The sequence below is a fragment of the Macaca nemestrina genome, chromosome 19 (assembly GCF_043159975.1).
Source record: "Macaca nemestrina isolate mMacNem1 chromosome 19, mMacNem.hap1, whole genome shotgun sequence".
NCBI classification, from domain to species: Eukaryota; Metazoa; Chordata; class Mammalia; order Primates; family Cercopithecidae; genus Macaca; species Macaca nemestrina.
Window position 1 is genome coordinate 42895023 of NC_092143.1, and position 13434 is coordinate 42908456.

General features: G+C 54.6%; 1 protein-coding gene across 8 annotated transcripts in view; it reads right to left on the bottom strand.

Moving 5' to 3' along the window:
• Window positions 1–9611: 9611 nt before the first annotated feature.
• The window catches only part of LOC105489378 (cap binding complex dependent translation initiation factor), a 339061-nt gene continuing 335238 nt past the window's right edge, over window positions 9612–13434 (bottom strand). For 6 of the 8 annotated variants that reach the window (XM_071085394.1, XM_011754132.3, XM_011754134.3 and 3 more), the window contains one exon: window positions 13065–13423. In XM_071085394.1, coding sequence (XP_070941495.1) covers window positions 13208–13423 — 216 coding nt within the window. In that variant the 3' untranslated portion in view covers window positions 13065–13207. Of the gene's footprint in view, window positions 13424–13434 lie in introns of all 8 variants that reach the window. The other 2 variants (XM_011754139.3, XM_011754136.3) reach the window with 1 other exon arrangement.

Sequence of the window (13434 nt, forward strand, 5' to 3'; positions counted from 1 at the left end):
CTACCAAAAAATGAAAATAAAGAGTTTTGCTCTTTAAAGAGGTAGATCACAGCTACAGAAAATGAAGGTATGTGTGACGCCTCATGCTGCACCACGCCGGGCGCCTGGGATGGAGAGAGCCGGTCTTGGCTGAACATCAGAGCCCGCAGAACCCTCTTTAGTTTTCCTCCCCCATGGAGGTGCCTCCCACCTGGCCAATTAACTGGTTTTCCTGCTGTTCCTCACCGTTCCTCTCCCCTTTAATCCATTCTTTTTTTTTTTTTTTTTGAGACGGAGTCTCGCTGTGTCGCCCAGGCTGGAGTGCAGTGGCCGGATCTCAGCTCACTGCAAGCTCTGCCTCCCGGGTTTTTACGCCATTCTCCTGCCTCAGCCTCCCGAGTAGCCGGGACTACAGGCGCCCGCCACCTCGCCCGGCTAGTTTTTTGTATTTTTTAGTAGAGACGGGGTTTCACCGTGTTAGCCAGGATGGTCTCGAACTCCTGACCTCGTGATCCGCCCGTCTCGGCCTCCCAAAGTGCTGGGATTACAGGCTTGAGCCACCGCGCCCGGCCCCCTTTAATCCATTCTGCGTGCTGCAGGATGTCTTCCTTAATTCTTCCTGTCTTCTTCTGATAAGGAGCCTCTGACTTTGACCGTGGGCTGCCTGACCCCAGACAGCACTTGCTTGCACACTGGCAGCCCACCCTAAGGCCCACCTCATGTGCTGGGTCAGCTCCCCACCAGGAGACTGGGTCCCCAGGCCACTGCCTCGCTGGGTGGCCTCCTCCCCAGGAATTAACGACTCCATCACCAGAAGGTGCAGCTGTGTGTGGTCAGCAGAGCACCTCATTGTGGGCTTTTCTTTACGTGCCGCCCTCTCCGCCGCCTGCCAGGTTCCTCGCTGCCTTGCAGTGGGCACACAGGAAGGGACTGTGGCATTGACCTGGGCAGCGACTGGCCTTAAATCTTCAATTAGAGTGGAAACACTCAGCTTGAGGGTAGGGCGGGTGTGTCTTCCTTCTGTATCTCCCAGGGCAGGGCTCAGCTCTGTCTTGCAACCAGCAGGTGTTCCGGGTCGGCTGATGGGTGCTTGGTGGGGCGTTACGTGGGTGATTCTTTGGTTTACCTGTTAGTACTTCACTGAGGATGGTGAGGCCAGCACCCTAAGTCTCGGCTTCAAAAGTGCTTAGAAGTTCAGCCAAACCCCACACCAACCCCAGTCCTGCTGACCCCAGTCCCAGCGGGTCCTGGCAGGAGAACAGATAGGCTTTACTGCACACCCACTGCCCGAGAGAATCAGCGGCAGACAGAGCCAGCAAGGCGGGCGAGTCTGGTGGTTAAGAGGTAAGAGAGCTGTCGTTTGTGGAGGACTCAAAGCTCGTGCACCGTTTCTCCAAACAGTCCAGCAAGACAGGATTGTGCCCGCCAGTATTCCCATTTTTAGCAGAGGAACTGAGATTCGAAGAGGCTGAGTGAGCTGCCTGGCCTCCCTAAACCTATTCCTACCTCTCTGTGTACGTATCTGATTCGTTGCTCTGTGGGGGACACCAAGTATAAGCGTCAAGGTTAGCAGCAGGGCCTTGGCAGCAGAGGGAACCCTGTGAGAATCCTGCCCTCTTTCTAGTGCTGTGACTTGGGCCATGTTGGCCTCTCTCAATCCCAGGCCAAGTCCTCCCGTGTGTAAGATGGAGAAGGTCCCACCTCGGGTGTGGTACGAGGAGATGAGGGCACGTAGGTGGGTGCCTGGTTCAAGGTGTGCCCATGGTGTTAGCTGTACCTCTGTGACCTTGGGCGAGTCCCTTCCCTGTAAGGGCCTCAGTGTCCTCATTTGTAAAATGAGAGGGTGGCTTTAAGCCACCTTCCACATTCTGGTATCCTGGAGTATTTGGAGGGGCCACTGGGGAAAAGTGATGGAGGAACTTCCGGGGAGGGGCAGCAGGTGCAATTGCCAGAAGGAGGTGACCCTGGGGTCCCCATTGCCTCTGTAGAACCCAGGAGGCTGAGGGGTTTGTGGGGTCGTGTTCTGACCCACACCTTGCGCCATAAAGGGGAGGTTCCTCCAACACCATTGCTGAGGGGGCCGCAGCGTTGCTGGAACTCATCAAGGGCATAGGGTGTGGGGCTTTGCTTCCTTGGGAGGCGGCGTCCTCCACTGCTGTGCGGCTCCGGTTTCCAGAACATCGTCCTTCTGTGGACGTGGCCTGCCTCCCAGATCTCTTCTTCTGAGCCTCCGATCAGGCTCCTCAAGTTGAGAGCATCCCTTGACCCCGCCCCCACCTCCAGGAATATTTTCCTCGGCTCAGTCTGTCCAGAACTTTCCCTCTCTAACTAAGGGATAGGCCAGAGTTCTGGAAAGAAGGGCCTTCATGAGCAGAGGCGAGCTGTGCCTGCCCACTGGGGACCTCCAGCCCGTTTTCTGCCATTGCAGACCCCATGTCGGCCCCTACTCCCAGGGACAGGTGAAGGCTCGGCCACTGAGACGCCTGTGTCTCTGGCCCTAGGACGTGACCCTCACAGCTTGGCCTCCCAGCTCTCCCTGCAGAGGCCACCCAACCCGGGAGGCTTGCAAAGTGCAGCACAAATTAACACACCCCACATCACACACACCCACACGCAGCACACACACACGTACACCACATGCACACCACACTAATTCTCCATTCTCACACCATGTACACACAACACAACCCTCTCCAACCACACATACTCCGCTCCCTGCACGTGTGCATATATACCACATCCAACACCCCCACACAACACACAACACAACCCTCTCCAACCACACATACCCCGCTCCCTGCACGTGTACGTATATACCACATCCCACACCCCCACACAACACAGTCACACTCCACACCCACACAGTCACATGCAGTGCCCAGGTTGTGTCCTACACAAGGGTGCCCAGCTGTGGGTTCGAGGCAGCTCCCAGGGTTCTGGGGCAGGGCTGGGTGCCTGAAGGGAGGAAGAGTACCTCCTAACTGGCACAAAGGTGCCCTCTGCACTAGCCGAGACTCTGGCATCCATGATCACAGAGCATTCCCCACCCACCTCCAGGCCTCTCTGGACAGTGAGACCTCAGGCCCCTGAGGAACCCCAGCCCTCCCCACTGGAAGCCCCTACCCTGGATCCCACTCCCTATTCCTCCCTGGCCCTGGGTGCCCCACCTCGAGTACCTGGCTGCCGGCACAGCTGGCTCTTCCCTCCCCAGGCCCCTCAGTCTCTTAGTACCTGGACCACTCCCTTCATCCCCCACATGCTTATGGGGTACCTGCTGGGGCCAGGTCCTGGCTCAGTGCTGGGGAGACAGAGGGGACGAAGTCACGCTCATCCTCAGCAGGCATCTGCTGTCTACACAGCAGTGGCCATGCCCAGGGAGCAGGACTGTGGCAGAACGTCCCTGGCAGCTGTGGGAGCCCGGAGGGGTGATCTGTAACCCTGACTAGGGAGCAGTCAGGGAGAGCTTCCTGAAAGAGGTGGCAGTAGACAAAGGCACACGCTTTCTAACTGCCGTGACTCACTGCACGCTGAGCTCTGCCCCCTCTCACCAGAAAGGGAGGCCATGGTGTGGATCAGAGCCAGCCTATGTGCAGACCTGTGAGCAGGTACAGTGAACCTCTGTGTTGCAGTTCCTGAGATCTGGGGCTTGTTAGTCACACAGTGACATGGCAGTCGCTAGGTGACACGGACCCTGAGCCCCCTTTCCAACCTGGTGACGCACCTCATGAGTTACTGTCCCTCCCCATCTGCTCAGCCTCAGCACTTCTCCTTTTCCTCTAAGCTACACCCAGCTGAGCCTGGCCCTGGCTGAACAGGACTGCACTGATGACGCGGCTGGGACATGAGCCTCCCTCCTACCCATTTTGTTTGCCTTTGAGGTGCCTTTGTGTCCTTGTATGTTCTGCTGGGTCAGCAGGAGATTCAAGAGCCCTGACCTGAGCTCCCTGCACATTTCTGGGAACTGGAGGTGACGGAGTGGGCCAGGTGCTTTGTGTGTCTGATATGTAGGTGGCATGGTGTCAGGAATGGGGCAGAAAGAGGCTTCCAGACTCCCAAGACACACTGAGTCCCATTGAGCATAGATGGCTATTAGGGACCTATCTCTAGCACAGGGAGAAGGAGGCTGTGGCCCCTCTGAGAGGCCTCCTTTCAGTTCAGCTCCTAAGGATGGTCTTCCAGAAGCTCTCTGCACAATCTTTCACTTACCCAAGAAACATCAACATTTGACCCCGAATGACACAGAATCACACTGGTGGTTACTCAGGCTGACACAGCGTTTACACGGATTTGAAACTCTGTAGGTGTGACTGCTGGCTGCAGAACTCTCCACTGAGTGCTGAAACATTCTAAGCTGCAAAAAGTAAGATTTTGGAGTGTGTAGAATTGCAAGGGTCTGTGTGTGCATACAAGTATTTTTAAAATTGGCTTCTCACCTGCTTTGGTCAAACTTTTGTTATTTGGGGGAAATGCTACAGAATAAGTCTCTTTTCACCTTGCTAGCCAGTCTTGGTTCCCACCGGAAGTTTTCCTCTTTAGGCCTTGGTGGGTATTTGGGTTTTACCTGATTTGTTCTGGGAAGGGAGGGAAATGGTGGTCCTTCCTCTCTGGGACTGGAAAGTGAGGCTTAGTCAAGCCCTGAATGGTTCCCATTGGAAGTCCTGGGCCAGGTGTTGGCTCTCTGTAGCACAGCAGATGCCACGGGCAGGACCCTGCACCAGGACCCACCCAGAGTTGGGCTAGGCCTATGAGAGGTTGTCTGTTGTCTGGGAATTCCAGCTCCCAGGAGACTGACCATGCCAAGGTGGTTAAGGCATTGTCTCCTTTGCTTATTTCCTTATAGCATCCCCAGCACAAGGTGGGACCCAAGTGGGGGTTCACTTGAAAGACCTGGGCACAGGTGATGAGACTAGGAGACAGAACATCACCCTTGAACCACCTCTGCTTCAGGTCTGCTGTGGGATCTTGGCCATATTATTATTATTATTGTTGTTGTTATTATATTATTTGAGATTAAGTCTCACTCTGTCACCCAGGCTGGAATGCAATGGCACGATCTCGGCTCACTGCAACCTCTGCCTCCTGGGTTCAAGCCATTCTCCTGTCTCAGCCTCTCGAGTAGATGGGATTACAGGTGTGTGCCACCATGCCTAGCTAATTTTTTGTATTTTTGTAGAGATGGGGTTTCACCATGTTGGCCAGGCTTGTCTAAAACTCCTGACCTCAAGTGATCCACCCATCTCGGCCTCCCAAAGTGTTGGGATTACAGGCGTGAGCCACCATGCTTGCCTTCTTTTTTAGAGACAGGTCTTGCTCTGTCACCCAGGCTGGAGTGCAGTGGTGCAATCACAGCTCATTGCAGCCTTGATTTCCTGGGTTCGAGCCATTCTCCTGCCTCAGCCCCCTGAGTGGCTGGGACTACAGGTGCATGCCATCATGACCAGCTAGTTAAAAAATACATATATAGAGAGAGAGATTTTTTTTTTTTTTGTAGAGACGGGGTCTTGTCATGTTGCTCAGGCTGGTCTCAAACTCCTGGGCTCAAGTGATCCTCCCACCTCAGCTTCATGACGTGCTGGGATTACAGGCTTGAGCCACCATGCCTGACCTAGCCATATTGTAAGACTTCATCTGTCACCTGAAACTGATCCCACCCATGGAATGGATGCCCCCGTGGGTTGCAGGAGACTCAGGACTCTGCCTGGGAACCAGGGGATGCCCAGCAAATGGGGAGGCTGAAGATGGAAACCAGTTAGAATTATGGGACACTGGGCAGGAAGCACACACCTGCACTCCACAGGCATGGATCAGGGGACTCAGGCATAAAGTGGCCTGGGTCCTCAGCCTGGTCCCCACACCCACCCACCAGTCCCATCTTAGGACTAAGAAGGCAGCAATTCAAGGCCTGGTCTTTGTGCCTACAGGTCCCATGACATGGGATTGTTACTCTGCTTCTGTGAGCCTGTCTCCTCCCTTCTTTACAATGTCATCAAAAACATGTCACCTGGCAGGGCCATTGTAAGGATCAGACATAGTCATATCTTTAAAGACTATAAAGCCCCATTCAAACCTATGGGATGGCTCTGTACGCCTCAGTTTCTCCATATTTGAAATGGATATAAGTATTGTATTTACTTCCTTCACAGGGCTCTGGTGAGACCATAACCAGATAATGTGTGCGAAAGGGCTGCAGAGGGGAGAAAGTGCTGTGTGATGAATCGGGCTCTCCGGGGCCAGCCTCCTTAGCGCGGCAAACACAGCTGCTCTGGCTGGCGCTCGGAGCTGTCTGGCTGGCAGCCAGTCCAGGGCAGAGGCAGCTACTGCATCTGCTTCCAGCATGGGCCAACTGCTTCCTTGGAAGACTGCTTTTGAACCACTCCTCCTCCCCAGCCCTGAGTCACCCAGAGATCAGGTGGGCAGCAGAGAAAGGTGGGACTCCCAGCTCAGATGACACTCAGGTAGGTACAATACACCTGTTAGGCATACACAAAGGGTGCTGCTATGGACAGAATGTTTTTGTGTTCCCCTAAATGCATATGTTGAAATCCTAATCCCCAATATGATGGTATGAGGAGGCGCCTTTGGGAGGTGAGGAGGTCAGAGGGATGGAGCCCTTATCAATGGGGTTAGTGCCCTTATAAGAGAGACCCCAGTGAACTCTTTTACTCTCTTTCTGCCATGAAGATCCAGTAAGTTAGCAGTCTGCCACTGGGAAGTAGGCCCTCACCAGACCCTGACTATGCTGGCTCCCTGATTTGAGACATCCAACTTCTAGACATTGAGAAATAAATGCCTGTGGTTTATAAGCCACCCAGTCTATGGTACTTTGTTACAGATGCCTGAATGGACTAAGACAGGAGCCCACAAAACGTTTTTTAGGGGCCCACAAAATGTTTTAATTTCTTTTAAAATCAGAGGTAAAAAAATGAACTTCTAGGTCAGAGAAAATGTTTTAATAAAAATAATATATTTGTCTCTGTTACCAATGTAGTCATAATATTTCCATTTTTTTTTTTTTTTAAATGGAAAAGGGGCCTATGAAGGCAAAAGTACCTAAGGCCCATAGGAGTGAGAATGCAGCCCGAGTCCATGGTGTGGATTCTGTTCCACATTCAAGCAACTTGCCAGAGCCCCTGCTCCATGTTGCAGATGTGCCAGCCGGCCTTGTTTCAGCCAAGATGGTAGACCCCAAGACTGCAGAAGAGCACAGCAGCATGGCTTGCTGTCCCCAGACAATAATTCTGCACTACTTATGACAGCCCTCCATGGCCATCGTCGCACTGTGTTCCAGGAGTGGTGGATGGCGGCTCTCAACCATCTTTTCTCTTGCACCCATCCAACACACAGCACACATGCACCAGTAAGAAGAGGGGCTCCCTAAGGCCCAAATTCTGAAAATATTGGTGTGTATATGTGTCCTGTTTCAGTATGTAGTTTGCAAATGTTCCCAGGCAATTTGGGTATTGACCTTGAGGCTTGATACGTCCCACTATCAGGGTCCCCCTCACTGGCCTGGGGGAAACTGGGATCCAACAACATACACTGCACATATGATAATGGGTCCTTTTAGAGAACAGCACCAAACCCTGCACCATTGCTCCTTCTGCCCACTCCACTGAAATCTCCTGATCTGAGGTATTTCATCGTGGTCCCGGTTTCCACTGATGAAGCGGGAAGCCCATGTGGCCTGCCCCCAGCCGGCCGAGTCCCAGGGGGCAGCTGGCTGCTCCTTTTGTCTGGCTGGTGTGACTGGCTGGCTCCCTGGGGCACTGCAGGGATGAGGAGTCTGAAGGACCCGCTTACTTTCTGGGCTCACCCTCGCCCTGGCTCTTCTGGTGATCAGCCTTTGGCTCACCTGTAAAATGGGAACGGAAAACACTCGTCTGCCTACTTCACAGGACTAGCTGAGACCGTGTAAGGAAGCCGCTGCGGAACTGGAGGAGTGAGGGAGACTGTTAACACTAAGGCAGGACCACTTATTTGCCATTTCAACTGCTCAACCCTTTATTTTTCTGCTATCTTTGCCTTGGTCCTTAGAAGGCCCTTCCTTGTAAGTTGTGCTGTGAGCATCCCAGTACAAATGTAAAACCACTCTAAAACGACAAGAGAATGCTTGCCAGCAGAAAGATGGTGGTGAAATCAGGATTGAAACATGTATTATTCCGATGCTGTGTCTATAGTGTTCAGTAACTTAGGGCCTTCTGGAAGTAGGACTAAACCATCCAGGAAAATCTCCTTTCTCTTTTGTAGTGTTTGATAAGTCTCCCTGTTCCTCATTGTCTCCCCACCTTTCATCTTGACCTCCAATGGCTGCTTCTACTGCTTTGCATTTTTATAAAAATAAATTTGGGCCTGGCCTGGTGGCTCACGCCTGTAATCCTGACACCCTGCGAGGCGGAGGCAGGTGGATCACTTGAGGTCAGGAGTTCGAGACCAGCCTGGCCAACATGGCGAAAACTTGTCTCTACTAAAAATACAAAAATTAGGGCTGGGAGCAGTTGCTCACGCCTGTAATCCCAGCACTTTCGGAGGCCGAGGCGGGCAGATTGCCTGAGCTCAGGAGTTCAAGACCAGCCTGGGCAACATGGTGAAACCCTGTCTCTACTAAAATATAAAAAATTAGCCAGGCTTGGTGGTATGTGCCTGCAATCCCAGCTACTCAGGAGGCTGAAGCAGGAGAATTGCTTGAACCTAGGAAGCAGAGGTTGCAATGAGCTGAGATCACGCCATTGCACTCCAGGTTGGGTGACAGAGCAAGAATCCATCTCAAAAAAAAAAAAAAAACAAATTGGCCCGGCACATACCTCAATTGTTTAATTAAGACGTTATCTCTCTCTACGCAGTCTGTGGACTTTTGGCTGTCCCCGTCAGTGTCACGGTGGGTGTGTGACTCAGTGAAGGGCAATGCCCGAATCTCAACATGCCTTCACCCGGCTCCTGGGAGGCCCTGGCCGCCACTGTAGCCAGGCCAGGGGAGGACGAAGGGGGTTGGTGCTCTGGTGCGACTCCTGCAAGGATCTGAAGGACCGGCAAGTTCTAGCAAGAAAGAATCCCCAAGGAGAGGGGAGCGCTACCAGGAAGCAGTGTCCCTAGTGCCTTGCCACGGGCAGGATTGTGCAAAACAAGAGACATATCATCACAGGAAAATAAATCACTGGGCCCTTTGGGAACTCTTTGATGAAAGACTCATTTGACCAACTGGGACTGGACAGCCACTCGCTGTTGATTTTTGGAAGCCACTGGGCCCAAATCTCAGCCCTCTTGAAATGACTCATTGCCAAACGCCACAGTGACATTTCCAGGGAAGGGGTAGGTTTGGAGGGGGGGCGGTTAAACCAAACCTTTAGTGCAAAAGCCATTTTACCCAGGACTGGCTTAATCGCACCACTTCGGATAGGTCAGAGTTCCCAGTTTTGGGGGACATAAGTGTCCTTCACCCACGGTCTCCTGGACCAACTTCTTGCTAAGGCCCCAGATCCTGCCCCTGCTCCCCACAGCAGCTACACTGTAGGGAATCTTCCCCTCAGCTCATCTCCTGGACCAGCTCCTGGAGGCCCTGCTGGTACAGCTGAGGCACAGGAGCCTGGGGAAAAGGTTTCTTTTGCTGAACACACAAAGAGCACAGAATCTGAGCATTTTGTTTTTGGTGGTGTTTATTTTTTTAAACCCACTTGTAGTTTGGGTTCAGCTGGAAAGCGGGACACACCGACGGAGGGAGGGTGGTCGCGTTAGCGGGGTTCCGCGGCAGCTTTGGGGGGGAAGCCCCAGGCCCCTGCTCCGGGGAGGTAGGTCCCGTCGCCCGCTCCCAGCCGGCTCAGGGAGGCGGCCAGCCCTTCCATGCGAGTGTTCCGAACAGAGGAAAGTCGTCTTTCTCCTGATCTGCGTCCTCAAAGGCCCAGCCAACAGTTTCCCAACACAGTGCCCTGCAGCTGACGGACACGACTCCCCGGGCAGGCTTGAGAGTCTGTCTGACAAGGAACACAGGCGGCGTCTGATGCCAGAAAACAGACTGGGACTTGGCTTCTTGGAGGCCCGCGTCTGGGGCACCCCATGGGGCTGCTGTGGTGGCGGCCTGGCTGTCTGGGCCCCCGCCCCTACAGCTGCCCAGGCCTGATCCGTGGTACAATTCCCACACCCCCCACCCTCATCCCTTGGAGAAAATAAAATAGAATAGAATAAAAATCAGAATAAATACCGACTCGGCCAACATTTACATTTACATGAATGGACAGGACGATCCCCAAACAGTGAAGGTTTACAGACTGGTCAAGGAAGGACGAACAGACAGAACGGGGTCTGAGGGTGCACACTCCCGGGGAGGGCGGCGGGGCTCCCGGCCTCGTCTGGGTGAGGTCGGGAGCCTCGCTGGGGCTGCGGTCCCAGAGCTTCGGCAAAGCCACCAGGCCATGGGGAGCAGGGCTGTGGCAAGCAGGCCGCCTCGGAGAAAAACAATGACTAACTCATCCTGACAGGCAGTGGGGAGACTGAGACAGGATCAACATCAGATGGCTGGACCGCCTCTTCCATGCGCCAAGAACCGTGGGCGAGGGGAAAGCAACGCAAGCTCTGCCTCTCATCACGTACATTCAGAGGTTAACTCGGACGTGGCCTTCCTCATGCCGCAGAGAGGGGACGGGGCTTGGGGAGGGGGCCAGGGGTCTGTGGGGCGTCCACTTCTGTTCTACAGTTCCTGTCTCAGTAGTCTCCCTTGGGAAGCTGCCTCAGGGTCTCAAATTTTAGGCTTGACTGTTGTTTCTTAAAAAAAAAAAATAAACTTAACGTTTTCCTTCCATGTCTGAAAAAGGAGCAGTAACCTGCATTTAGAAAAACAGTTTAAAGTGTTGTTCAGATTGGCTAGGAAGCGCTTCAAGCAGTGGAATAAACTAGGCAAACAGTACATCTGGAGCCACTGTGACACGACATGTAATTAAAAATATATTTATATATGTATACATATTTATATTTCACTTCTTCACACTCTGGTCCTAACAGCCAAGGGGGAGCTGCCCCTGTGGCCAGACCACCAAGGAGCCCGTTCGGAGGAAGCAGTGTCAGGCCCCAAGGTGCCCACAACACAGCCCCCTCCACACAGTTTCGGAGCGTCCTGCATGAAGCTTGCTCTGAGCTCACCGTAGGGTCTAGGAGACCCCACTCCCCTGCCTGCTCCCTGACCTGAGCTCCCACTCCCAGGTCTCTCCTCTCTTTGGGAGCCTTGCCTCCTCCTAGCAGACACACCTCACACACTTCGGGGAGGCAGGGGCCGCTGAAGCACAGGTGGAGGCTGCCTGGCCACGACAGCAAGCTCGCCCCGGGGCCCACCCTGAGCAGCCCCACATCAGCCAGCTCCTCCCTCAAGGCCTCCTACCCATGTGCATCTGTGTCCCCAGGCTGGGCTGGGGAGGAAGGGCAGTGAGGAGGAGCTTGAGGAAAGTCTGGGACGAAACTGTGGAGGGAGGAAGAAGGCAGGGTTCAGGGGCCAGGGACCAGAAGTGGCGTGGGCTTCTTGGGAAAGACCACCGACCTGTTTCAGGTAAACTTGTGCCCCCCACACCTTGTCGCCAACAGGCTATTTTTGGAGACAGGCACAGCCTCCACACCTGGGACGAGAGGGCAGGTTGCAGCTGCAGGGAAAGTTGGAGAGAACTGGGGAAGCCTCTCCCCACTCACCACTCTCAGACTCAGAATCAATCACGAGAACCTCCCCTGCCTATCACCTCCTGGCCAGTCCAATGTGGACCAAGAGGGGCCTCCAACGTGACCCAGGGCCTGCCCAGCCTCAATAAAAGAGCAAATAAGGAAGTGGCTAGGCTCTGACGTCATTTCCGGGGGGCTCATCAAAGTGTGTGCTCCAGCCCCCAGAGATGGAGCTATGTGGATGCCTGTTCCACCCCACACATTCCTCTCTAGTCAATAACAGGGCCTGCTCCCCAGGATGAGGGCCTGCCAAGAAACCCCAGCCTTGTTTCCCAGCTGGGAAGCTCCATCTGGCGACCCCGCTGGTCGCCTGACTGTCCCTCTCATGACTCAGTGAATTCACCCCTTTCCCAAGAGCTGGGGGAGGGCTGGGCTTCTAGGTCTGAGCTGGGGCAGGGACACAGCGCATTAGCTAAAGTCGAGTCCTGGGGAGCCCCCATTCCCCCCAGTAAGACCTGTGTGTGGAGCGCGAGACACCATCTAGAATTTGGTTTTAATTTGCCAGTCTCGTTCTGTGCCCTGTTTGCCACAAGGCCCCTGGGGCCAGGACCAGGTTTAACTTGGTCCCAGTGGTGACAGTATCAGCTCTTTGAGAAAACAGGCGCTAGAAGCCAGTGGCGAGGAACACAGGATTCCAGCGGGGACCCCCGCCGGGGCAGAAGTTTCCAATTACCCTAATTGGCTACTGGCAAGCTGTCTGTGGCTAGAATCCTTCTAGAGGGGGCTGGGTTTGATCTCCCACTAATCCGGGGTTCCTCAACAGTGCTGACTGTGTGATCACATCGCGGGCATTTTCATTGACCGAAGAGACTTCAAAGCAACCGACTTTTGAAAAATAAAACACAATAAACAAAAGAGTGCAAGTGGAACTGCAAACTCCATCTCCCCTCCTGCGCCTGACCCCCTAGGCCTGAGGCTGGGGGGCTGCAGTGAGGAGGACTCGGGGATGGGAGGTGGAGCGCCAGCTCTGCCATGGCTGACAAAGGCCGTCAATTACGGGCGGCTGGTGGGGACCGTGCCTGCCTTTGTCCTCCCGGACATCTGCTACACGTCGCCTGCTGCCAGTTGGCGACTGCGGCTGACAGCATGCGGGAACAATGCGAGCCCGTCTCCGACCCACTTTTTCAGCCTTCCGAGGTCCTTTCTGACCCAAGCGGTGCCCCGGCGTGCGAGGCTGCCAAGGTCTCCGAGGAGTCACAGCGATGAGATCCCTCACACAAAGCTCTGTGGGGGATGGGTCTGATGGGGAGGGGAGAGGCGGGAGTGAGGAAGGGGAGGACCAGGGCCACCAGGAAAAAGAAACGTGCTTCCCTTATTGGTGTGAGCTTGCATGCTCGGGCCGGGGGCTTGTGCGGGGGCACTCCTCTCAGGGATTTTCTCCCTTCCCCGTCTGGCTCCAGACTGGCCACCGACTCTGCCTGCCCTCCTCCCCATTTCTTTCTCCCGCCAGGGCCACCCCTGTCCTCCCGCCTGTCCATCTGGCCCTGTGCACCAGGGCCCCAGCTGCCCGCGGGCCGCCCGCCAGGCCCCCTGGCTGTCAGGCTGTCAGTTTCTGGATGGTTCTGTTGTAGTACTGCGTGATGGGGGGCGTCAGAGGGTTCCAGCTGTTAGCGTGGAGCTCGATGACCTCTAGGAGCAGCGACCGGGTCAGCATGGACTCAGAGGGGCACAGCATCTTGTCCCGCGCGCTGGCCAGGAGCTCTGTCATCATCTCAGGCAGCTGTTCCTCCAGCAGCCGGCCTGTACTCTGCAGCTGCAGACAGA